This window comes from Sphaerodactylus townsendi, linkage group LG04 (genome assembly GCF_021028975.2).
Source record: "Sphaerodactylus townsendi isolate TG3544 linkage group LG04, MPM_Stown_v2.3, whole genome shotgun sequence".
Classification (NCBI taxonomy): domain Eukaryota; kingdom Metazoa; phylum Chordata; class Lepidosauria; order Squamata; family Sphaerodactylidae; genus Sphaerodactylus; species Sphaerodactylus townsendi.
In genome coordinates this window covers 69,857,629-69,883,618 of record NC_059428.1, presented here as the reverse complement: position 1 = coordinate 69,883,618, position 25,990 = coordinate 69,857,629, and the positions used below count along the sequence as shown (strand labels likewise).

The 25,990-nt window shown below is 44.5% G+C and overlaps 1 protein-coding gene across 1 annotated transcript in view; it reads right to left on the bottom strand.

Annotated features, from left to right (window-relative positions):
- Window positions 1-24,389, bottom strand: part of LOC125431531 (interferon-induced GTP-binding protein Mx1-like) — a 29,908-nt gene extending 5,519 nt beyond the window's left edge. Inside the window, 12 exon segments of the mRNA XM_048494405.1 lie at window positions 1,686-1,762; window positions 2,912-3,070; window positions 4,620-4,764; window positions 7,133-7,255; window positions 9,267-9,345; window positions 10,684-10,882; window positions 12,735-12,873; window positions 18,253-18,407; window positions 19,729-19,866; window positions 20,170-20,362; window positions 22,962-23,073; window positions 24,285-24,389. Of these exon segments, the coding sequence (XP_048350362.1) occupies window positions 1,686-1,762; window positions 2,912-3,070; window positions 4,620-4,764; window positions 7,133-7,255; window positions 9,267-9,345; window positions 10,684-10,882; window positions 12,735-12,873; window positions 18,253-18,407; window positions 19,729-19,866; window positions 20,170-20,362; window positions 22,962-23,033 (1,479 nt within the window). The 5' untranslated portion in view covers window positions 23,034-23,073; window positions 24,285-24,389.
- Window positions 24,390-25,990: the final 1,601 nt, after the last annotated feature.

The following is a 25,990-nucleotide window of genomic DNA, read 5'->3' as shown; positions in this document are numbered from 1 at the left end:
ACCCTACCACTCACTCTTACTTCCTGCCCTTCATGACTCCAAGGATACTCATTCCAGTGCTGCTGGTAGGAAATTCATTCACTTGGCCATCAAGCATAACAAACTTTGGCTTAATGGCTTAAAGTGCTACGCCCATGCTCAAGATTTTACCTTTGTTTCTCCTCATGGCTGCAGTGTCATTGACTATCTCCTCATTTCCCCAAAGTTGAGATCATCTGTTTTATCCTTCCAGATTGGAGATCTTCTGCTGGGTGATCATCTTCCCCTTAGATTTGTTTTATCACAAAAGGCCAGACATGCAGCTTCCTCACCACCTAATGAACCACCCCCCAGACTAGTTTGGATACCCACGCTGGCCTTAGCCACTCAAAACTTCCTCATTTCCCCTAGCTTAACCAGCCTTAAAACCTCTGTCCTCACTGCAGATTCCCCCAGGAGACTATTACCAAATTTGAAGATCTTCTTAAACAAATTGTGGCTGGTCTTTCGACGTCCAATGTGGGGAAACCCAACAAAAACAGAAAGAGAACACCTTGGTTTGATAGAGAGTGCATGGAGCACAATAGTCAAATTCTCTCCTAATATCGGAACTTTAGGACTTCAGGAGACCAGGACCTCCTCGTCCTACTGATAAATTGTAGGAACAACTTTCGCCAGTGAATTAGGAAGAACCAAATGGAACATGTCATCACTCAATGGGAACATCTCCACTCTGCAGTAACTTCTAACAATTCCAAGCTACTCTGGGCTGTCCTGAATAATTTTAACCAAAGATGGGGGAAAGGGGGGGGGAGCCAAGATGATGGCTGCCTCCATACACCTGGTAGAACAGCTGTCTTAACAGGACCTGTGAAACTGAATCAAATCCCATAGGGCTCAGGTCTCACTAGGCACAGCATTCCATAACAAGTTGGGGCCAGGGCACAACCCCCCCCCCCCCCGGCCCCTGGTTGAGGCTAGCTGGATTCCTTTTGGGCCAGGGATCACCAGTAGATTTACATTTGCCAAACGCAGCTGTCTTTGGAGGACATACTGGAAGAGGCAATCCCAAAACTTAACAGTCAAATAACAATGAAAAAAACCACTAACACAGAAAGATAAAATATAATTGAACAAAATTGAACAAAATTGTCCAGCACCTTCAGGGCTGTAGTTCTAACACAAGATTTTTTAAGGAATTCTTCAAGGGAAGCAATAAAGTCCCACTGGTAGAAAACCATTGGCTCAGATTCTGCTTAGATTTGTATAAGCACAAGTAGGACTAGTAGTTTTTGCCAATCTTCCTCCAGTAGATCATCTCCAATTCACCCTCCCCCAACCTATTCCAGCAGCAGTCTTCGGGAGTATATCTTGGCCTCCTGCAGGAAGCATGAATCAGTAAAAATTGGCTCTCCTCTTTGTACCCATGGAAATACAGGCAAGATTCAAGCCATTTCAAGGAGTAAACAAGTTCAGACCTCACCCTGCATCCTCCTGCATCTCCCCCACCCTCCTTCTCTGCAAGGAAGGAAATAATCCTACCGAGTTGCTGTTTTTGCGACTGGTTGGCAACCTAATATGCAGAACTTCCATCACTGGAGAGCAAGTACAGTTATATAACAAAGCTTAATCTTGTGGGTTTGTTGAGGGTTCTTTTGTCATCTACAAAAAGCATTTAATTCATGGTATGACAAATCAAATCTTACCTGAGCAGCTGTCAAAAGATTGTAAAAATCACTGAAGTGTTGGCTGGCAATTTGAACAAATGTTTCTCGCACAACATCTAAGAAATGGAGAGAAATCATCCAGCAGGTAACTTAATGGTAGCAGCATTAAGAAACAACTGTCATACTCTAGTGGTTGACTGAAATAATAATGTTCTGTCCAAAACCTGGGACCCTTCAAATTAGACCGAAGACATGCAAAAGAATTAAACCAGGTATCACTTTATTGTACTGTACACTGATCTTGTTGATTTGTACAAATCATCAATAAATCAGTTCTCAAAGTCTATACAAACACTACAAATTAATAAAATTCCTCCATTAATCAGTATCTGAAGTCAATGGCTATTTTAGAATTAAAAGGGGGCCTCTCTTTCAGTAGTAAAGACATTCCCTGCAAGAAACAGAGTAACCAGATTTTCTGTCCAGTGATCTCCTGCAATAGCCAAGATAAATTCTTCTTTACCTCTATTATCATAGTTACGAAATAAGAACATGTGAATGTAAGCTATTCATTGCTCGGCATTACAGGGATAAAATCCAACATTATAAGGAGGCTGCTTACAAGAGATCTCTAGAACTGCTTGGCCGTAAGGCACTGCTCTGAGCTAAGGGGAAAGCTTTCTTGTATTTAGGCACATAGATTTTTAAAAATTTAGATAGTTTCACACCATTCCTAAAAAAGGAAATTTATATTTAAAGAACAAACTATGCATGGCACAGCATGTACATTCAAGACCACACATATCACAAATTCTTTCTCTATTGACTGAGTCTTTTCCAACCTGTAATGTGCCAGAACATGCAAATGAATTGTAAGTCCTTAAAAATTTGCGTAGAGCACATTAATGTCTTTAAAGTATAACTTTGCACACAGAAAATATCCTGTAAACAAATTAATGGTTTTCACTAACAGTACTTGCATTATTATTTTTTGCATGTCCTACCTTTGCAAACAGAATGCAACACCTATGCTGACTGGAGTATGTAGTTTAGTCTAAGAGTTCGTTCTCTCTCTCTCTCTCTCTCTCTCTCTCTCTCACACACACACACACACACACACACACACACACACACACACTTTTCAAGGAAATCAACATATAGAAATTATGGATTCCAGACTAAATTATATTTGATTTACTCAAGAAAATCTTCTATATAAATCAGGTATTAAGAATGGGACTCACATTTATAGCTGTAAAGCTTACCTGAAGCATTCTTCAGAATCTCTGCAGCTGGTTTTTTTAATAGCATAATTTGCTGTTTTATGATTGTCTCAAAAGTTCTGTAATTGATAAACCCAGGAAGTTCTTTTCCACGATATTTATTTTCAAAGCCCCACACTTCTTCTTTCACAATATCTCTGACTGCAACATTAAAACAAATCTATAAATTCAGCTTCTACTCTCATAACCCTAATTCAAATAAGGTTGATCATGAGCCGTCACTGCTGTACCACTGATTTCATACCGGTGCTACAATCCATATGGAGCCAGGTGAGGCCTTATGGCTAAAGAACTTAAAAATACACTGATTGAGACTTAGGTGGAGGGATTTTGGTGAAGGAGCACTTTGCACCAAACTTGAACTGTATACCTTGGCTATGTGTATGATCTGGTCCTCAATGAAAAGGGCTTTTGATGGAAGAGGCAGGTGTTAAAGCCTCTCCATCCAGTGGCTTTAACACCTGCTTTCCAACACCCCCACCCCGCCCTGCCATCCCAACCACAGGACCTCTGTCTTTGATGGATTAAACTTCAGCTTGCTGTTTCTTAACCATTCTGCCATGACCTCCAGACACTTAACCAAAACATCAGGGATAGTGGCTGACTGGCCCTCCATCAACAGAAAAAGCGGATGTCATCAGCATATTAATAACAACCTAGCCCAGGGGTAGGGAACCTGCGGCTCTCCAGATGTTCAGGAACTACAATTCCCATCAGCCCCTACCAGCATGGCCAGTTGGCCATGCTGACAGAGGCTGATGGGAATTGTAGTTCCTGAACATCAAGGGAGCCGCAGGTTCCCTACCCCTGACCTAGCCCAAAGCTCTGGATCAGCAGTGCCAGGAGTCACATATAGATGTTAAACAAAATTGGAGAGAGGATTGTTCCCTGGGGCACCCCACAAACTATACTGTTTCACCAAAAGAAAAAAACTCAAATTGTAACTTTATTTGACACTTACTGGATCGTATTTGTTTTAGAATACTCCACTTGGGCCTAGTGCCTTCCGAACAGCATGTGGAGAACAGCATGTGGTGAATGAAGACAGTCCAGCATGGGCCAAATAAAGTTACAATTTTGTTTTGTTTTTTCATGAGATAGAGTATAGTAGATGCTGCTGGAACAACTTCTCTCCAATCAGCACCCGCTGTCCTCAATGATGAAGCAACAAGGTCAGCCATTGTAAGGCCATACCCCAAATCCCAGCAATGGTTAGGCAGTGGGTCAAAAGGTCATAATCAACCATGTCAAATGTTGCAGTGAGATCTGAAAGCAGCAGCAGCAGCAACAGCAGCAGCACTGACCTGCTTTCATCTAGCTGGAGATGGAACTTGTCCGTGATGGTGACCAGCACAGTCTCTGTCCCATGGCCAGGACAGAAGCTGGATTGGAATGGATCCAGAGCCAATGTGTCATTCAAAATACCACTGCCTCTTTCAGCCTTGGGTTACAGGTGAACAATAAATTAAATATGAGCATCCAGCATGATGCAGTAACAAAAAAGACTAGTATAATCTTGGGTGCATCAACAGGGACATAACATCCAGATTGCAAGAGGCTTGGAGAGGTTTTTTGAGAGATTGCACCATATTCTGTAGCTACACCTCTGCATCCTGGCTACATGAAGACTCACATTGAAAGCAAACATTTATCTGTAGAACAAATTAAAATGTCTTGAAAATAGGTTTACCATCTGAAGCATTGTCGTTAATCTCCAACTGCCACTTATTAAACAGTTGCCGTAATTTTGTGAACAATCTTGGTTTATTATTATTTATCAAAACTTCTTCCCCGTGTGCTGCACCTGAAATGCTATGGTTAAATTGCTTGATTTTCTGTAGAACAAATATATATATATTAAAAAAACATCTGCTTGCATCTTTTAAAAATGCTAACTATAAATCATTATGCAATAAAAATAAGTTTACAATCAAATGTAGCTGTAACATTTTGCATATTGTCTTTCTTCCAAGAGGATTTTTTCTATTGAACACATTCACACCTCTTTTATTATTAGACGTTGAAGGGAAAATGGAGAGGCTCACCTGCCTTTAAAAAAATACAATTAACTAACTATAGCACCTGCAGAAGATAAAATTTATGTTTGCTCTGTGGATATACTTCCATTATTAAAGTTTCAGCAAAAACATCACTGGGGGTTTCTGAACAGAGACTAAGAACAAAGAACTAAGTTTAAGAACAGAGACTAAGGTCCTTTCCGCATGGCCAGCTTGCGGGGGTTTATGCCACTGTACCCCCAAGGGACCGTTTGTATGGACTGGCCGCGCCTCCTGGGCGCAGCCTTTGCACAGGCTGTGCTGCTCTGAAACGCTGCTTACCTCCAGTCTCCTTCCGTCATGTTGTGGAGCCCAGGGGACACGCCCCCCCGGCCAGAGCGACAATCCTGGAGTCGGAGGCCAGGAGGCGTGTTTCCTGGCCTCCACAACGCAACGGAAGGAGATGGGAGGTAAGCAGTGTTTGGGAGGGCCGGGGGAGAAATGCTGGCTTCCACTCGGTGCCGTTCGCATGGCACCAAGTAAAAGCCGGCGTTTGCGGAAAACCTTGCTCCCTGAGCGAGGTTTGAAAACACTGTTTTGGTGAGAACAGAGCGCCGCTGTAACAATTTGGCAGCGGCGCCTGTGCGAAGGGTCCCCACCAAAATGGTGTTTTACTGGCCCAACAGTGTTGATTTTGGCCCATGCGGAAAGGGCCAGAGTTTTCTGTAAGTACCTTAAAGAATCAGGATTTTCAAGGGAGAGCTCTGTCATCATCAGTAACATCACAGTAACCCTTTCCATCTTTGTGCATGCTTATATCAATATATCCATATCATGTCTACATTTTTTTTTAAAAAATGGAATTACAATATCAATATATTGCTGTTTTGCTGCAATGATAGGCATAGCAGGTACTCTGAATTCCTGGATTTCATGAAAAAAAGTTTCTAGCTCATTCTCTTGAAGAAAGAGAGGAGGCCGGTTGAGAGAGGAAGGGATTTCCAGCCGCCGATATGGGAGGGGGCTACATTGGCACCACGACACTCCGTTAAATAACCTGAGGGTCCCACCTGGATTCGTCTCTTTCAATGGAGACCCAGGTGGCCCATGTAACCCGGGTTGCGTTTTTCCATCTGCGCCAAGCCCGGCGGCTGGCCCCCTTCCTCTCTCAACCGGACCTGGCCACCGTGATCCACAGCGGTCACCTCCAGACTGGATTATTGCAATGGCTTCGCTCTACGCGAGCCTTCCGCTTGCGTCTGATTGGAGAATTAAAATTGGTCCAGAATCGCGGCGGCACGCTTGCTCTAGGAGAGGTGCCGCCAGAGACCACGCCTCTCTACGCCTGTGCTTTGTGCCCATACCACTGGTTACCGATTGAATTCCGAATCATTTTCAAGGTGTTGGTTTTGACCTTTTAAGGCCTTCTTGTGACCTTGGACCCTCGTACCCTACGGGACCGTCTTGCCCCATATGTCCCAAATGGGGCCTCTGCGCTCAGCAGAGAGCAAATTTACCTGATCCCTGGCCCCTCAATGATGTGACTGGCCTCCACGCAGGCCAGAGCAGCTTTACAGCTCTGGCCCCTGCCTGGTGGGGCAGCTCTACCTCCAGCTACGGCGGGCCCTGCGGAGATCTTAATGAATTTCGCGGGGCCTGCAAGGCAGAGCTGTTTCACCGGGCCTTTGGGGAGCCTGGCCGCTGATGCCCCCCCCTTTCTAAAATCTGTGGACCCTGCCGTTCCCCCTCCCTCTTCTTTCCTGGGGGGGGTGGGGGGGGGGGGGGGGGATTTGGGGGGGGGGGGGGGTGGTTGGGGGGAGGGGGGGGGGTGGGGGGGGGTGGGGGAGAGGGGAAGGTGGGAGGGGCTGTGGGGGGGTGGGGGAGGTGGGGGGGGGGGGGGGGGGAGGGGGAGAGAATGGGGGGGGGGGGGGGTGGGGGGGGGGGGGGGTTGGGGGGCGGGGGTGGTGGGGGGGGGGGGGGTTGGGGGGGGGGGGGGGGGGGGGGGGGGGGGGGTGGGGGGGGGGGGGGGTGGGGGGGGGGGGGGGTGGGGGGGGGGGGGGGTGGGGGGGGGGGGGGGTGGGGGGGGGGGGGGGTGGGGGGGGGGGGGGGTGGGGGGGGGGGGGGGTGGGGGGGGGGGGGGGTGGGGGGGGGGGGGGGTGGGGGGGGGGGGGGGTGGGGGGATCATCCACCCTATAAAGGTACTTACTTCTATAAGGAAAAACAGCTGTTCTTCCACTGTCCCAGGTACACCTGGACCACATTCCTGTAGATCGATATTGGCTTTCTCAAGTTTGCACTTTATTTGATATTGTAACTTGGGTAATGATTTCTAAAAGAATACGTCACCAAAATCTTAATCTCATGAAACAGATTAATGCTCCAACATCTTCTATATTGTGAATTTGGCTGCAACTTCCCATCTTGATCAGTCAATCAGATGTCCTGTCTAAATTTAGCAACTGATCTACTTAACATGAGTGAGAAAGAGAAGTCCTCAACTTTCTGTAAAGCTAGTACACCAGCAGGTTTTTTTGCCAGGCTCTGGTAGATTTGACCTATTTTATGAATGTATTAAGATGAGCAAGAAATGTATATATTTTTACCATGGCTTGATATAAAGTCATTCTTCCTTCCTGAAACTTTTTTAAAGATCCATTAATATTTCCCCAAATATCAATTAATATTTCCTTTCCCCAGAAAGTTTCTGTACCAATATACTTATAGTTGTTGGGAGTACCCTCAAGTATTTTTGGGGGGGAGACACACAAATTATATCCCCCTATATCTGCCTCATCCACTATTTACTCTTTCCCTTCCCTAAAAGACCCCACAGACTTTCTCCATTTTCAGTTTCCTTTCTCCTTCCCAGCCACCAGCACTTCAAAGAACCAGGGGGCGGGGCTGAATCCACCGCTAGAAGTGGCACGGCCTTCCACTGGCAGAAATGGGGACACAGGCAAAATTGCCAGTGTGCAGCTGCCACCAGCTGTCTCTGGAACTGGGACATGGTGTGGCATGCTGCACCAGTGTCCCAGTGCCCCTGTTACCACTGCCAGTGCAATGGGCATGCCTAGGGGAGGAGCTGACATTCGTTTCCGCTGGTGCTGGCGAATTCGGACTTATGTGTCCCTTTTGTAAGTCTACTCAGCCCCAAAGAAGCTTCTTGGTGGCAGGGAAAGCTGGTTCTGTTTTGCAAGCCCTCCCCCCCTCCCCCTACAGGGAAGCCTCTCTGGGAGTGGAGGGACAGCGCAGTCACTCCACTGCCACTGCTTCCCTCCCTGCTTGGATGGGGTTTCCTCCTTTCCTGCCAGTCCCTTATCAGGGAAGTTTGATCAAATTGTGTGGTGGAAGTATCCAAACTAAACAGATGGGTACAGTGTATCAGAATCACAGAATCACAGAAGAGAAAATCCCAAGAGGCATAGCTATGGAAAATGGAGCCCGATGCAAAATCGGAGTTTTGCCCTTCCCCCCACCCCCATGGGTGGCTGCTGTGATGCTGGAATCCACCCCCAAACAGCATCACTTTCAATGGTGTTTATACTAGGGAACCCAGATTCTCCTTTTAAATCTGCCTTAAAGGGAGAATCTGGGGTCCGCAGTTAAAACAACATTTAAAGTGATGCTGTTTTGGGGTGGATTATCCCCCACCCTGAAACAGCATTACTTTCAATGTTTAAACTGGGGACCTCAGATTCTCCCTTTACATTCATGCCGAAGGGGTGGATTTAAAAGGAGAATCTGGGGAAATTTGGGGGGGGGGGTGTCTGCTGTCTGGGGTGCAATTGTTCAGCTAGCAGCCCCAAAATTTCAGGTTATCTTTAAGAGACTCTCCTGATGATACCACCCAGGTTTGGTGGGTTCAAAGTTATGGACCCTCAAAAGTGTAGTTCCCATCTCCTATTAGCTCCCATTGGAAACAATAGGGGATGGGGTACCCCCTTTGGGAGTCCCCTGAACCAAACCTCACCAAACCTGAATGATATCATCAGTAGAGACTTCCAAAAAGTAACTGAAATTCTGGTGTGGGTAGCCTAAAAACTGGCCCCCTGCAGGCCCAAAACGGAAAAAAACACTAAAAATACAAAAAACCCCAAACAAATATGAATTTTTGTGCGCCCCCCCCGGGGGGCACCCAGTGCAACGTGCACCCCCTGGCCCCTTGGTATCTATGCCTCTGACAATACTCCAGGCTGCCAATATTGTAAGGGAGATAACCACTAGCATAAATATTTATTAAAGTGCAAGAAGTGTCAATTGTGAAAAAATGCAAGTGTATTCAAGTGACATCTAGTGATTTAAAAGCATAAAAACTAATTCTTAAATGACAGCATTCTTACAGTAATGTGTTCTATCAGCTCCTGCATGAGTCTTTCTTCCAGAAGTGGGACAGTAGCTCTGCCTTCTTCCAAAAGAGGTCTGACAAGACATAAATTATTCAGGTAACAACTAAATGACTCAAAGAATGATTCAAAGTATAATTTGGATCTAGACAGGTAAGGAACAGGCAGTTTCCAGTCTTCTCTCACTTTATCATACTCTCCCAACTCAAAAAGACCACACAGATAGTCAACACTGTGCACAAGGTAGGCATATGCCGGGTCACATACTCTGGCTCTACACCTCATGTCTCTGTATTCTAGTGGTTCTCAACCTTCCTAATGCCGCAACCCTTTAATACAGTTCCTCATGTTTTGGTGACCCCCAACCCTAACATTTATCATTTTACAGATGGAGAACACGGATGCAGAGATTCTTAGGCAACCCCTGTGAAAGGGTCGTTCGACCCCCAAAGGGGTCCCAACTCCCAGGTTGAGAACCACTGATGTATTCAGTCAGACATTCTGAGAGAGCCCTATCCATGTACAAGAGGACATGCTTCAGTTCTGACACACAACAGAGCTTTTAAAAAACAAACCAAAAACAACATTTGATAATTGCTATAGTAATTACTAGTTTCTCTGAATTCTCAACTTCTGTTGAAAAAACCAAAGCAAGTTTCTATGCCTTTTTGTTATGGAACTATATGTGGAAACACAGTTATCTGCAGTGATGCAGGAATAGAATTTATTATTACGGCCTTTCGGTCAGCCATTAAAACCAGAATCAGTATATGTCAAGATACATAATATTCCAATTGTGCAGAGATCCAAGGTGTGAGGTCAATACATTAGATATCATTAACTTAAGCCATTATTACAAGTTTCATCATATAATCCAGTTCTCTATCTCAGTGATACAGGAAAGAAACATAACTTTTTAAAAAATTAAAGAAGGGGATTGAGAGGAACTAGTAGGCAGATCATTCCAATGTTATAGCTGCATAGTAGTATGTCAATTATCAGTTTTTGAAGACTGGAAAATTCCTTCAGAGTAGAAGTTTTCAGCGCAGCTAGAACACTTGTGGTATGGCAAGAGACTTTGGCAAGAGTAAGTATCTGGAAGGTAAGGAAAAGATAGGGAGGCTATACAGAAATCCTCCGTGGGGTTATAATATGGGTAGATACAGGTAATCAGTGAAGAGGTGGAGACCAGATTGCTCAGTCATGCAGTCAGCAGAGGAGTGGGGTGTGTGAGTATCATGATGGCCCTTTTAAGAGAACAATGGGACCAAATTATGGACCATCTGGAGCCATGCACAATAGTTGATATGTATCACAAGAGGTAGGGGCCAATACTCTTTAATAGCTTGTTACATGTGTTCATTTTCTTTTGCATTACATTGTAGCATTTCTGTTTGTAGTGGGTTAACCCTACCTGAAGTAGTCATGTTCTTCAAAAAATTCTCTTTCTTTCTGGATTGCAGCTGCCAGGGTAATTTTTTGGTTGATGTCCTCCTGCCCACGGCATTTAACTATCATATACCCTTTATTCAAGAAAATTCTATGATTTTGGACTATGTCAACCACCTCTGCCTCTGTTCCTTTGTCAATCAGGTCAGGCTTGGTCAGAATTCCTGTGAAGTAATTGATGAACATAAAAGCATAGGTTTATTTAATTAACAGAGGCAATTTGAACCAAATCTTACCCGAACCACTTTTGAATAATATGTCACCACTTTGGACCATCTGCAGTGGTGAAAGGGAGCATTACTCCACATTGAGCAATTATGACTCATTTTCCAAACTGATGCAATGCCTTCTTGTGAAAGTATGTGTGGGGCTACCAGCTCAGTCTGAGGCCTTTATATCAGGATACATTTGGTAGGCATGTGATTTTCTCTTTGCCGAGCTTTGAAATATTCTTCTTCAGGAAGGATGATTGTTTACTTGAAGAATAGTTTTAAACTTGCACAAGAAGTGAATGTTGAGGGTCAACCAAACAATTTCAGAATATATAAGAACATAGGGAAAGTGTTGGACTTTTTAACAAATATATTTAGCAGAGTAGCAGAAGAGACCATTCGACAGTTGCTGGTTTTATATAAATGTTTACTATCTATTAGGGAGGGTTTACATGGAAGAAAAAGAATAGCTTTGTATTCTAACTCTAACTCGGTTAAACAGCTTTGCACCATGTGCTCCCCCACGATGCCTACCTAGCAAGGCAAAAGGTTTTATCTCGTGTGGTTCAAACAAAGAAACATACTTTACTTCATAACTTCTGTCTACGTGACTAGTCTCCCATAGACAATTGTGAAGTTAGCTGACCAATAGCTTAATCAATGGACTGGCAAAAAAACTCTGGACTTCAGTAGCTAATTAGCATGCACACAGTTAACCCCTCCATGTCTGAATTGTGACAGACACTTGCAAATACCAACAGAAAGGCATGTGATCTTTGTGACAAATTTTGAAACAGGTAATAAACCATGTCCACATCTTAAGTCAGTGATAAATTCTCAAGCAAAGTACTGCATAAAGATGTGATTCGAACCACTCAGAATGTTTGCTGGGGAGAAGAAAGCAAAGTATTCTGCTTTGTCAGAGTGGTATGGTGCTAACTGCAGTCTTGCAGACCTGGGTTCAAATCCTCGTTCTTGCTATTGAAGTTTGTTGGGAGACCTAGAGCCTGGCACTCACTGCCAGCTGAACTTATTTCACAGGGTTGTTGTATTGAGGATTAAAAGCAGGGAGGAGCAATGCACACTGCTTTGGGTCCCTACTGGGGAAAAAAAGCAAGGTATAAATATCTAAATAAATAACAATGATTCCTCTTCTTCCCATAAAGTTGCCAGCCTCCAGGAGAACTGCAATGATGACGAATCTCCAGACTACAGTGATCAAGTTCCCTGGAGAAAGGGCTGCTTTGGAGGGGGGGTTGTATGGCATTATACTCCCATCCCCAAGTTCCACCCTCCCCAGGCTCCACTCCCAAATCTCCAGGAATTTCCCAACCCAGAATTGCTGGCAAATCGATCTTCCCAGAACCCTTTTACTGCTGCTCTGCAAAGATCAACAGAATTTCTCATACGGAAGCATTCCAATCTGCCAAGTGGTGTGCTATGCTAGAGCTTTCACTCGTGGCCAGCGAATCCAAATTCTTGGGATGTCTGTTCAAATATGACAGACACATGAATGTGGGGAAGCCACTTCTGCAGCGTGACAAGCTCATATGCAGAAAATGGAACTTGAGCAAAGATAAGAAGTAGAGTTTGTCCTGCTGATGAAAAAGCCCAACCTATTCCTGTTTGAAAGTGCATCACCACAAGCTTGAATTTTGTTAGCACCATTGGATTTCCTTCTGAAAGCTCTGAGGGTTTTTTTTTCAAAGCAAGCTACAAGACTATTTTTGAATTAAATATGTTTGACAATGACACTCCTTTTTCCTGCCACTGCAAGCATTGAATGATGTATTTAGTTACTTACCAAGTGTTCTTTCGCCTGTAGGGTCCACTTCTTGAGCCATTTTCAATGCTTCTGTAGTTGCAATATCTACATTACTTGGCACCACTACCAAATTGATGGTCTGTTGTTTGCTAATATATTTCTTAATTCATTGTACAATCTGTAACAGAATTAAGACTGTGTTATTAATTACTTTTTCGATTCCAGGCCTCCAAGTAGATTTGCTTTTTTGAAGTCAAATCACTTCATAATAATGTAAGCACTTTATACGTACAGAACTAGAAGAAGAAGAGTAGATTTTTATACTCCACTTTTCTCTATCTTAAGGAATTTCAAAGCGGCTTACAATTACATTCCCTTTCTCTCCCTGCTACAGACACCTTGTGAGATAGGAAAGGCTGAGAAAGTTCAAGGTCACCCAGCCCAAGGTCACCCAAGCAGGCTTCATGTTGAGGAGCAGGGAATCAAACCTGGTTCTTCAGATTAAATTCTGCTGCTATTAGCCACTACACCATGTTGGTTCTAACGATATTGATGAACATATCCTTAAGAAGACCTAATGATAACCTTGCATTTTGGAACAATAAGACAACCTTTTCTACAAGGCTGATTATTTATAACAATATATATTCATAAAAGACGGATTGGAACTTAATGTGAATACTCTTCAGTTGGGTGAAGTCATTCACTGATGGTTAGGTCACGCCCCTACTGTCCAGGCAGGGCTATGAAATTTTGTTTCCCTCCCAGAACAACACGGGGGATCCTTCCTCTCTTTTCCAGGAGTGACAAGTTCTGCTTCACCTGAAAACATATCCTGTTCACTCCCAACACATCCAGGTGGGTAAAAGTGAATGACTTCGCCCCATTGAAGAGAAGACATCTTCATGGTAAGTTCTAACTCATCTTTCTCCTTGATTGGGGCTGTCAATCACTGATGCTTGTGTCCAAACTCTGGCCCTTTCTGCACACACGTGGATCCGAGCCTCGGGGGCCATTGGCACACTAGCGTGCAAGCAGCCAGCACTTCTCCCTCAGCCAGAGAGGCAGCTCCATACAGAGCCGCCTCTAGTCGTTCCCCTCCACTCACCATCCCATCCTTCGTCGCTCTGGAGGGCTGAAGGGACCTGCCCATGCTGCCCTCAGACCTCCAGGGGTTGGGAGGGCAGCGTGGGCAGGGCTCTGCAGCCCTCCATAGCGACAAAGGACAGGATGGTGAGTGGAGGGGAGGAGGAAAGCAGCGTCTTCCCGCTGGTGCTGTTCGTACCGCGCCCACGGGAAGACAGTGCTTTAGAAAAACCTCGCTAGGTTTGCGAGGTTAATAGGAGTGGCTCCACGCCGCTCCCGGGCGGCCAGGACGGCACTGCTGTGATGCAGCAGCGCCTCCTGTGCAAACAGCCGCCCAGGGACGGTGTTGTTGCTGTCCCTGGGCTGCTGTAAATCACCCCTGTGGAAAGGGCCTTTGACCCAGGATAGGAATACCCCAGAAATATTACAGAATTAAGCTTAATGATCATACCAATTCTTTTCTGTTTTCACCTTATATTTCTCCATAGACCACCTGCTGAAGGACTGTACAACCAAAAACTACATTAGCTGAAGCCTGAAAGTCTAGCCTGTAGTAACACAAGAATGTTGAAAAAGACAACCAAGTTGCAGCTCTGCAGATTTCTTTGACAGGAGCTCTGGTCACAAAAGCAGCTGAAGTCACCATTGATCTAGTCAAATAAGCTGTAACATTTCCTGGGGATTATAATCCATGTGCCCCATATACCAAATTTAAACATTAAGTAACCCATTGCACAACTGAAGACTTGGATGCTTTTCTCCCTTTGTTTTTCATTCCATGTGTTGTATCTTTGTTTTTGAAAAAAAATAGTCTTTGCCAAATAAAATTTTAAGGTTCTACGAAAGTCTAAGGCATGCCATTCCGTCTCCTTGTGTGGACAGGCTTAGGGCAAAAAGAAGAACCGCTGGTTGGCTTAAGTGAAACCCCACATTTACCTTAGGAACAAAGGAAGGATCCAGTCCTACGATAAGAGTTCTGGGTTAAGGTGCATAGTTCTTTCCATATGGATAGAGCCCCCAATTCGGAAACCCTTCTTGTGAAAGTGATTGCTATAAGAAAGGCAACTTCCAAGTTAAGAAACTAATGTCTACCTCCCCAAAGAATTTTTAAGGATGTTTTGAGCCTTTCAAAACCCTGCCCAGCATCTGAGATTTGTAGCACGTACCATCTATGATGTACCCTTCAAGGTGTTTATTGGATGACATCATTCTTTGCTAGATGTTTGAAATGCCTGTCCTCCAAAACTGATGCCAATGTTGCTACCTGTCTTTTAAGGGTATGGGGGCAGAGATCTATTTTTCACCCTTAAACAAACAAGTATATCCTTGTGTGATGGTGCAACAGCATTCACTTTGTTAACACAAGCCCACTTCTTGAAGGTTAACCATGTGGAGTTGTAAATCCTTTTGAATAGAAACACATCTGGCTTGATGGAAGACTGAAATTACCTCCTCAATAGACCTAACATCAACAAATCTGACCTCTCAACATCTACACCGCTAGCCATAACCATGTCGGGTTTGGGTGAAAAAAAAGGTCCCTGCATTAGTAGGTTCCTATGACAGGAAAGCCTTCATGGGTCTTGTGGGAAAGGTTCACCAGGTCCAAGAAGAATGATCTCCTTGGCTAGTAAGGGGCCACTAATATTATGGATGCCCCTTCCTGTCTCACCTGGTGGATTAGCCTCCCAATTAGTAGAATGAGTGGAAAAGTATATTCCAAATCTTGAGGCCAGGCCTATCTGAGGAAGTCTATACCCTCTGTCCAGTAGTCTTTGTATCAGGCATAATATTTGAGAACCTGACAAATTTTTGCTGATGGCACAGAGATCCAGTATTGGAAGCTCAAACCTCCTTACTATTTCCCAAAAAACTACCTTGTTCATAGCCCATTTGCTCTAGTCCAAATCCAATGAATTCTTAGCTGGGACATTTATTATCCCACTAAGGTGTTTTGCATGGAAACTTGCTAGATTTTTCTCTTCCCAAGAAAGAAGTTTGCAGAGACAGAGATCGTGCACCCTCCTGTCCGCTGACATAGGCTTTGGCCGAGGCATTGTTTCTCTGAACCAGGGCATGCAGGCAATGAGGCTTGCCCTGGAAAATCAGAATGCCCAGTTTTGTTGCTTGAAGCTCCAGCCAATTTATGCTTCAGTTTTTTTCCTCTGGTGTCCGAAGACCTTGGGCTACAAAATCCTGGCAACCCCAATCCCTCTTGCTTGAATCTGTGGTGACCAGGATCTGCTCAGGTTGGAGAAAGAGGGAGCCCTTTGCAATGTGATTGGGTCTCAGCTACCACCTGAGTTCCTTCCTGAGAGACCAGGTATGTTGAATCAGTTTATGGTGGCACTTTCCTACATCCCTCTGATATGAGAGCAGCCAGTGTTGACGAGACCTTTTGTGTAGTCTGGCCCAGGGAACAATGCCGATGGTTAAAACCAGTAGTTTTAACATGGGCTGTCAGAGTTGGCCTTGGTTAGAAGACAGACTTCTTGGATTATGTGTTTGAGTTTGATCGGCTTGTCCCCTGGCAAGAACACTTCGCCTCTCAGTGTACTGATCTCGGCTCCCAGAAGTGTGATGTTTGTTGGAATCAAATTGCTTTTGTCCCTGTTGAGAAGGAATCCACAGGCCTACGATACCTGAATGGTTGTTTGAGTATCCGGGAGAAGGACCTTCCCCAATAAAGCCCTGAACAGAAGGTTGTCCATATGTGGATACACATAGATTCCCCTTTGACAAAAATGGACTACCAAGATGACCTCTATATTTGCAAACACCCTGGAACCTGAGGAAAATCCAAAGGGCAAGGCCATGTTGCTGCCATATGCAGAAACATAAAAGGCAAAGGAGGAAGCATGGATTGGGATGGGACAATAGACTTTTTTTAAAGTCTGGAGAGGCCAAGAAGTCCTGCAGCTATATTGCCTGCAGAATGGTTCAAAGGGATTCCATAAAAAAACTTCTTCGTGATCACCTATGGATTGCATTCCACTCTCCCAAAGGTATCTGCCAACCAGCACTGATTCCTGGTGCAAAACTGCATTGCATCCTGGGATGCATCAGCAATAAATTGAGAGGTGTGTTGCATCTTCAAAAGAAAAGCTGCTGGATCTACCTCAGGTTCTGAGGTATTGCATTCAGAGTATTTCCATACTCAAGGGTAGACCACTCTTTGATGACTTTCAGAAAACTCTCTGGGAAAAGGCAGCATGAAATGGAGTTTGCCAGTTGTTTAAATGTTTTGCTGACATACAGTTCTGAGCCATCAGATGGCACTGTTGAGCCAGAATTTTTAACCTGGTATTTTAAAGTGGTAATGACTTTTTTTCAATAAGTGTTGGTAATGCTCACTGGGGGGAAAAAAAGCCTTGAGGTTTTGTCTTGATATTTTTCCTCATCCAAAAACCCACTCCGTCCATTCTGTCTGAGCCAAAGGTTTCAGATCTACCAGAGGAAGAATCCTCCAAATCCATCTCACCCTCGGAGTAATGGGGATGATGGGTTTTCCTGAGGGCTTTTCTGTCTTTGAAGGGAGGGGTGTGTGTGTGTGTGTGTGTGTGTGTGTGTGTGTGAGGGAGAAACAAAATGAATCCATTCTTCTTTCTCCCATTCAGTGGTAAAGCCAGGGGAAGGCAATTGCCTCTTGGCAGGAGGGTCATGTAATCTCCTTTGATGTCTGGGACTCCCAGTGTGATGTGGGGGTGTGTGTGTGTATGTGTGAATTGGGCAACCTCATCTATTGAAGCATTTTGAGTTTCAGGGCTTTTTTTCACCACTGCAGTTGATCTTGCTCCCTCTTGTAGCTGCTGCACCAGCAGCAGTTGAATCAGAGTCCATGGGAAAGTTCCTCCCAATCCACATTTTACATGGTAACTGGGGCTGCAAAAAATGGTGGTGGTGCCATGTTCCTGATTCCCTTTCATGAAAGGCCAAATCATATTCAAGGGGAACAAACCTACGTGGCCTTGTGGTTGGGCAAGTGATTAACAGAATACAACAAAGCAGCCTTTCACACTGCCCTGCTGCTTCCCTCTACTCATCTTTCTAATACGATTTGTGAAATATCTATTAATGAACCACAGGCACATTACTTGTTTCTTCAGGATGCAGAGAGAAGGTTGCTTTTGAAAGAGGCCATGCCACATAAGCTCCCTGCCCCACAGAGAAATCTCAATGACCTGTCCTCTTTTGCATACCCCATCAAAATGATTCATGTGCATCTGGGGATATTTTTGGGATGGGCGGCATATGGAAATCGAAAAATAAATAAATAAATATCTACATTGGAAGATTTTTAACAAATCAGCCTCTACCTCCAGAGAAAGAAATCTATCACAGGTGAAACACGGAAATATTAGCCTGACGATAATAAACAACAAACTCAAGCAAGAAGAAATGCAGTGAAAAAGAAACGCCATAGTCTCGATCATCTTGATATCATCCACTGGTTTTCAGAATCCTACTTTACCTGATTGCCAATGTCTTTTGGTTGACTGCCCACAGCCACTCTTGCAATTCCTGGCAGGTCAATCAGAGTCAGATCTGGAACATCTGAGGAGGTGATTTCTAAGCTAATTAGTTCATGGCTAATTCCCACTCCATCACCAGCCACGGCATTCTGGGCTACATTTGAAGAAGAAACTTATCAATCAACAGATTTATTTAATATTTTAATCATAGACTACAGAAGCCATTTTGAGCAAGTCCTCCCCATGCACCAACAAATGAACTGCTGTGGAATCACTTTGTAATTATAGTTGGAAGTGATTTCGTAAAGCCAATTCTGATTAACATTAACTATGGTCAGTACCAGGGCACTACTTTTGAAATGGCACTAACCATGGTTAATATCAACCAGGACTGCTAAGGAATCGCTTTCCAAACTCATTTCCAACTATGATTACAAAAGTCAATTTGAATTAACATTAACCATTAGGAGTACCAGAGCAAGTACAAGTCTAGACTGCAACCATATACCTCTGGATATTGTGCTGCAGCTATCATTCACAGTTAGTTGTCTGCACCAGAAATTCAAGTTGTGAATGACTGCCTTAGCACTATGATGTACAAAATCCAATAATGTGTGGATGGAGCCCTAATGCTGTAGCACTAATAAAGGTTTACTGTACTGTACTGCTGTAGCACTGTTGAAGAAAGCCATGGGAGGGTAGCAGGAATTGCAGGCAATCATGCAGACAAGAAGCAAATAAGAATGGTTAGTAGACCAGGATCATTACATATACGAGCCCAGATTTGTCTCATTCCTGATCCTTACTAGTCACTTCTGTCACATTTTAAATTTATCTCAGCATGTCAACAGCATGTCCATTGCTTGCCCTGCAAACGGAACATTCCGTAGCATTTTTTGGGGTAGGATAAAATTTTAGGGTGCAGTTAAGTAGACTTCTGGAATTCACGAACATAGTTTGCTAATGATGCTGTTAGGACACTGCTGAACTGCTTTTTATGTTTGTCGGTACACATACTAACCAGAATGTAGTTTCATGTGAGGCGCATGCACAGCAAGATAACTAACAAACTCTTTAACAGTTGAGAAGGAGGACAGTTTGGATTTACATCTCACTTTTCTCAACCATGAGGAGTCTCAAAGTGGCTTACAAACTCCTTCTTCAACCCTCAACAGACCCCTTGTAACTAGATGGAGCTGAGAGAGTTCTGAGAGAACTGTGACAGGGCCAGGGTTGGCCAGTAACCCGTCTTCCTTGGCGGTCTCCCATCCAAGTTCTACATAGGTTCTAAGCTCTGACAAGATGGGGCTAGTCTGGGCAATCAGGTTGATTCAGCCAAACTTGAATATGGTGAACAGAAACAACAGGTGACAAAAAAAAATAGCTTCAAGTACATGGGTGCTTGCTCTTGCTTCAGTGATAACTCATCACAAGGTAGGAATCAAATATATGAAATGTGATTCAGTCATAAACACCTCTTATTACTGCATTCTCCACCTCTAATGGGCTAGTCAGTATTTGCTCTGTGTCCTTGTACACAATTTTACCACTCCATGTCTTTGTAGACTGCAGTTTCTTCAGCTTGAGCTCTAAAGGACATCTAGTAACAATTCCTATATGTTGAAAACACACAAAATGTAAATATTTAAATATTGTAGAACAAATGAAAAAAAATCTTCATTTTCTTTTGACTGGTACTCAGACATAAAATATCCAAAGAAGGCCTGCTTATACCTTTGAAATACTTCAGAACTTTCTAGATGCTTTTGGTAATAAAAGGCTGTGCTATGTCAATCAATATAAAACAGCTGTCCGTTGCATTTTTCAAAGGCAAAAAGAATGATAAAACATGACTGTACTTTTGTTGGACACACTGAAACAAAAATTTCACAGAGGAAAAACTTAGAAATTCTCACCAGTGCCTCTAGGAAGAGCAACTCCAGACAATGCTTCCAGAACTGAGCTTTTTCCAGAGCTCTGGTCTCCAACCACAGCAATTGCTGGCAATGCCAGGTCTTTTTCCACTCCAAAGGTCCTCAGAGAATCGATGAGGTCGATACATGGGCGAACCCTCTCCTCATATTGGCTGCACAAGGCACTTTCTCCTACCTGAAAAAAAGACCCCATAATGGGGCTTTCATTAATCTTGAACCTCACCTTGGACCTCACAGGTCCATTCAATGTCATTGAAGGAGCCAGTCTGGCATGGGCACAGAGAGGGTGCCTTGGAGCGACAGCCTCAATGGCTTCAGAAAGCCTGGTGTTCCAGCTCTCTACCAGCTCATCAAGGGTGGTGCCAGTGGGTGGGGACTCCTGCAGGGCGTCCTAGAACCGCTCTGGGTTCATTAGTCTCCGTGGGCAGGCCAAAATATGCCCATCGCCTAGACAAGGGGGCGCAGCAGCATCTATTCGAGCCTTAAGGATGTAGTGATCAGACCATGGCACTCTATCAATAGAGGATAAGCCCACACCTGCCGCAAAGATCAGGTCTAGAGTGTGATCATGCTGGTGCATGGTAAATTAAATAATAAATTTATTATTATACTAGTTTTGGGGAAATCCTAGAGCATCCAACAGTGCGGTGACATTGCTTTTACCTGCACAGCCAGAAGTGGTATTGTGCCATCACAGGACACCATTTTGGTAAGTGTCTGCCACCCAACTTCTTACTAGGAAGAAAGTTCCAGGAATAAAGTAGATGTCTGGATGAAGAAACATACTCAGTGCCATGGGGAGAAAACACGGTTGAGGGACTTTGTACACTGTTGGGCACTCAGAGAATCTGCCCACAACGTGCTGGGTGATCTGCACAGGATGGCGGGCAGGCGGATTCTCCCTGGCAGTGGCCTGGAGGGAACCTAAAATGAATGAGTATTGTGTTCCTGCAGGAGCATCTCCAACCCAGGATGGTGCAAAAGGATTGCTGGTTTTGCGATTTTGAAAATCCCAGTTGAGGGGAATAAAATGGGCCAAAGTTGTTTTGGGAATGGGGCCTGTGTGAAGTCCCCTCGCCCAATGGCAAGGACGTAGGTAAGGGGGGGTTCTCGGGTTCAAACGCACATTCATGTCCGAAGCTCCGCCCACCTGTTTGCGGGTTTTTAAAACATTTTAGTGTCTTTCAGTTTTTTTCCCCCTTTCTCTCCTGTAGGAGACTCAAAGGGGCTTACAATCTCCTTGACCTTCCCCCCTCACAACAAACACCCTGTGAGGTGGGTGGGCTGAGAGAGCTCCAAAAAGCTCTGACTAGCTCAAGGTCACCCAGCTGGCATGTGTGGGAGTGCATAGGCTAATCTGAATTCCCCAGATAAGCCTCCACAGCTCAGGCGGCAGAGCAGGGACTCAAACCCGGTTCCTCCAGATTAGAATGCACCTGCTCTTAACCACTACGCCACATTGAAAGTGATGCTGTTTCAGTGTTGTTTAACTGGGGACCCCAGATTCTCCCTTTAAGGTGGATTTAAAAGGAGAATTTGGGCTCTCTAGTTTAAACACCATTGAAAGTGATGCTGTTTGGGGGCGGGTTCCAGCATCACAGAGGCTGCCCGGGTGTGTGTGTGTGTGCAAACTCAGATTTTGCACTGGGCTCCATTTTCCCTCTATGCCTTTGCCCAGAGGGGAGGGCAGAAGGAACTGCCAGTTGCCCGCTGGGAGCCCAGCTGGTGGGGGCAGGGGAGGGCAGGGGAGTCTGCCATCCTCGGCCTTGGAGAGCTGCTTTATAAGCGCTAGGCCAGGGGCGGGGCTTGGGGAGGCGTGGCCATGCCCTAGGGGCAGGTGGGGGTGTGGCCCCACCCCCGAACCCCCCCATAAAAAATCTATACCTATGTCCCTGCCCAATGGTTTATAGAATGTGCTATATTTGTTATATCTGGCCTGTGCAGAATCCACCTCTGCTACTTCCAGAAAGTTCTGTTATGTTTAGGCTGTTAGGGGCAGGGCTTCATTCTCCAAAGACAGCTGACTTCAGAGGCATAGTGGGGTAAAATGGCGCCCAGCCCCGGCCTTTCGCAGCCCACCCACTTACCTTAGTTCCTCTGTCCTGCAGCCTGGTGGGAACTACACTTTCCAGGAGCAAGGTCTCCTAGGAAGTGTAGTTCCCACCAGGCTGCAGGAGAGAGGAATTTCCTGGTGGGGAGAGAGAGAAACCAAGGAGCCAGAGAGAGAAACTAAGTGGGGGGGGGGGCATGGAGGTGATTTTCCACGCCCCACTGGCACCTGCCTGGTGCACCCCCAAGCCCCTTATAGCTCTGTCACTGGCTGACTTCCACTTCATTTAAGAGAAGAGAGGGAAAAAATGGTTGAGAGACAAAGGCTTCTTAAAAATATAGGATTTTCATCTCTAGCTTACTCTGAACCAGAGTGGTGGTGGTGAAATGGGGTAGGGTGTGGGGAAAATAAGCAGGAGGCTGCTCACATTCTTTCCTCTGTTCCTCAGGGCCTCAATTCCCCTCCTCCAACTGGGATGCCTCTGGAATCCACTCCAGATTTAGGAAGCAGCACAAATGGAAGGAGGCTCCAGCCCCTAAACGTTGATCAGGCTGGCCAGCCCAGGGTATTAATATCACAGCTGTACCCGACATAATCCTGGGTCATGGTATTAGAAATATTATAATTTTAAAATAATTTTATTTTAAAGATGCATTTTTATACATTTCCAAGTATATACTTTGGCAACTTATGATGTAATTTTGGATATGTTATATGCCAGTACCTGATTGCTGTTTCTATTCCATTTTGTTCCATCTTCCTTTATATTATTCATGGATTTTTTGTACTTAGACATCAAAATATTTTCCCACAACTGAAATCAGTCCACAAGAAACCTATATATATAGGGAGAGAGAAGGTGTAATTATGTTTATTTTCGTTTGCATGCTGTTTTCTGAGCTACTCTGGAGAAAGCCTTTTTGATATGAGCAAAATCCTGTTGAGCAAGGTACTGAGGCAAGGCTGACACCCCTTCTCCCTTAAACCCTCAGACAGGGAGATAACACCCATTCAGATGAGGAGGTTTCAGAGAGTTGTAGGGAGGGGCCCTGCAGTCCAGGCAGACACTGAAACCCCATAACCTCAAAGAGAACTGCAACAGTACCCAAATATTCCACACGTTCCCATTCCCTCTTACAAAAAACAGTGCATGAATTGCCTACTGTAGATCCTGCCTCACACTGTATCATGGTCTGGCCTTATCCTGAATACTGCTCTGTTCACAGCTTCCGAGTCATCATGGATTAAGTGCCCCCTCCCCCACCCCAGAGACTGATGGAGCTAAAGCAACAAGTCACTGTAATGCACCAAAAATATATCCCCTTCTCCCAGGATCCTCTTCAGTGGAGTCCCAATTTTGAATGTTTGCATTCAATGCAATGGGGACAGGATTCCAAATCTGTCCTATGTCCCCTACTGAGTCCCCATTGCATGGTCTCAACTGGCAGGAATGTTCTTGGATCCAATGTTAGGATATATCAAGAAGTCAGCCCTGGGAGACCATAATATACATGTCAGGGACCCTTCTTTGGTTTAGAGCAAGAGTTGGTAACTGTGTGTGTGTGGGGGGGGGGGGGAGTCCCCAGATGTACGTCCTCTGAGGCAAGGTGGGCAGGAACACCCAGATAGTCAGCACCCAGAAGACTTCAGCAACAATTTCTGGGAGCTTCAGCAACAACTTTTGTTACTGCTTCCAACTAGGAGAATGCTTACACACTGAAAACTGCAACCGACATACACACACACAGTGATGTCCCTCTTAAACTGGCTCTGAGGGGGAATGAGCTAAAAGGAAATGACAGGATGTCTACTGGAAACAATGGGAGATGCTTGAAGGCCCATTGGGGAAAATGAAAGCCAGAAATGCAAACCGACTTACCTGGGCTTCATTGAAATACATCAGACCATCTGGGTCTTAGCTGGTTAGAAAGAACCCCTCTCTTTAGAACTAAAATTTCTGCCTTTAATCTAGGTCCCCCAACCCATCCTAGACAGACCAGTCGTAGAGGTCGACAACAAACTGGCTATATACAAGGAAATGTCTTGCCTTTTTTCCTCGGAGTGTGAAGAAGATGCTGCGTTTCTGAGAAGCTGAACCTTGTGTTTCCGATCAGGAGCACAACATCAGATCCACCCCTGATCAAAAAGCCGGTTCAGAGAAAACGAAACTTAACACTGAGGGCGGGCGGGGCTACCCTGTACAAATTCTACATAGCGGACTAAAACGCAATTCAAAACCAGAGGTTTCTCCACCACCACCCCGCCCCCAACTTCCGGGAATCCCGGCAAGCGCTGTTAGAGACGGACAGCCAAATTAGTCACAGTTCTGTGATTCCAGGAAAACGAAAGTAAAACACCACATTGCCACAGGATGAAAAGCTTTTCTCTTCTTGCAGAATGATTGCGCTCTCTGCAGTAGCATCTAAAAACTGGTTTCAGTTTTGATTCATATTAAAATAGCCAAACTTTATGCCCCTTTCTACTAGGCATGACACAGCTTATGCAGTAGTTTATACTCAGTTTTTTTAAAAAAAAAATCTTTCTTTTCAGTCTTTACAAGAAATTAAAAATGCAAAACTTACTTCAACCATTGAAATGTAGACAAATGAGCCACAGCAGACTTCAGATCATGAAATAAAGAAATGTTATACAGTGAAATGCTTTTTCTAACTAATACAAGAACCCTGAAAGGTTGCAAGGTAAGCCCAGAACACTGGTGGGCTAAGGACAGTGGCTGCAAAATAATTCCCCCATTTGGATGGAATGGCCACAGCTGAAACACCAGGATAAGATGTGTCCACCCTCTTCAGGAACCAATAGTCACATCAGCAGAAGAGAACTGGCTGTTGTGGGTTTTCCAGGTTCCATGGCCATGATCTGGTAATTTTAATTCCTAATGTTTTGCTGGCAGCTATGGCTGGCATCTTCAGAGTCATGTCACGGTAAAATGTGTTTCTTTCTATGACACAGTGTGGAGTGATTTGTCTGGTTGGGTATCTGTTTTGTCCACCTCTTGTGTGGAAGGGTGAGGTGCATTTGTATGTGTCTTGCATTTATATGTGTCTTGGTGGCTTGAATGTGTGAGACTCATTAGGTGGTGGGGGAAAGGGGAGAAGCAAGGAGTTTATAGTATTTGTTCCATAAGATTCAAGAAATCCAAGGGCAATTTAAAGCTCAGTTAGGCATCCTGAACGATCAACATGAGAATACATTCACTGAACGTATAACGGATAACGGATAACGTATAACGGATTCACTGAACGGATAAAATAAACAAGAGATGACAACAATGCATTGAAGGACTGTACAGAAAATATGAAAGGATGATAGATTCCTTCCAAGAAGAATCTTTTGAAGAACCAACAGTTTTAGAAAATGTTCAGCTGTAATCCAACATTCACATTTTCTGCTTGAACATTCATCAGTAGTCATTTCAAGTCTTCACGATTTGCTACCAGTACTGTAGTGTTATCTGCATATCTCAAATTGTTAATGTTCCCACCACCAAATTTTCACTTGTCCTTCATCTAATTCTAAACCAGATTTCCTTGTGATATTTCTGCATACAGATTGAAGAGACAGTGATGGCTGCTGCCAAAACAACATTATTTTAATCTGCAGAGCTAGTCAGATCTCCAGTGGCCAGTCAGAAATCCTACTGTGGTGCCCAATATTTCTTTAACCAAATATCAAGCCACTAGAAGAGAGTTTTAAGTAGCTTTATTTGCAAAGAAAGGGGAGATATCCTGCCTG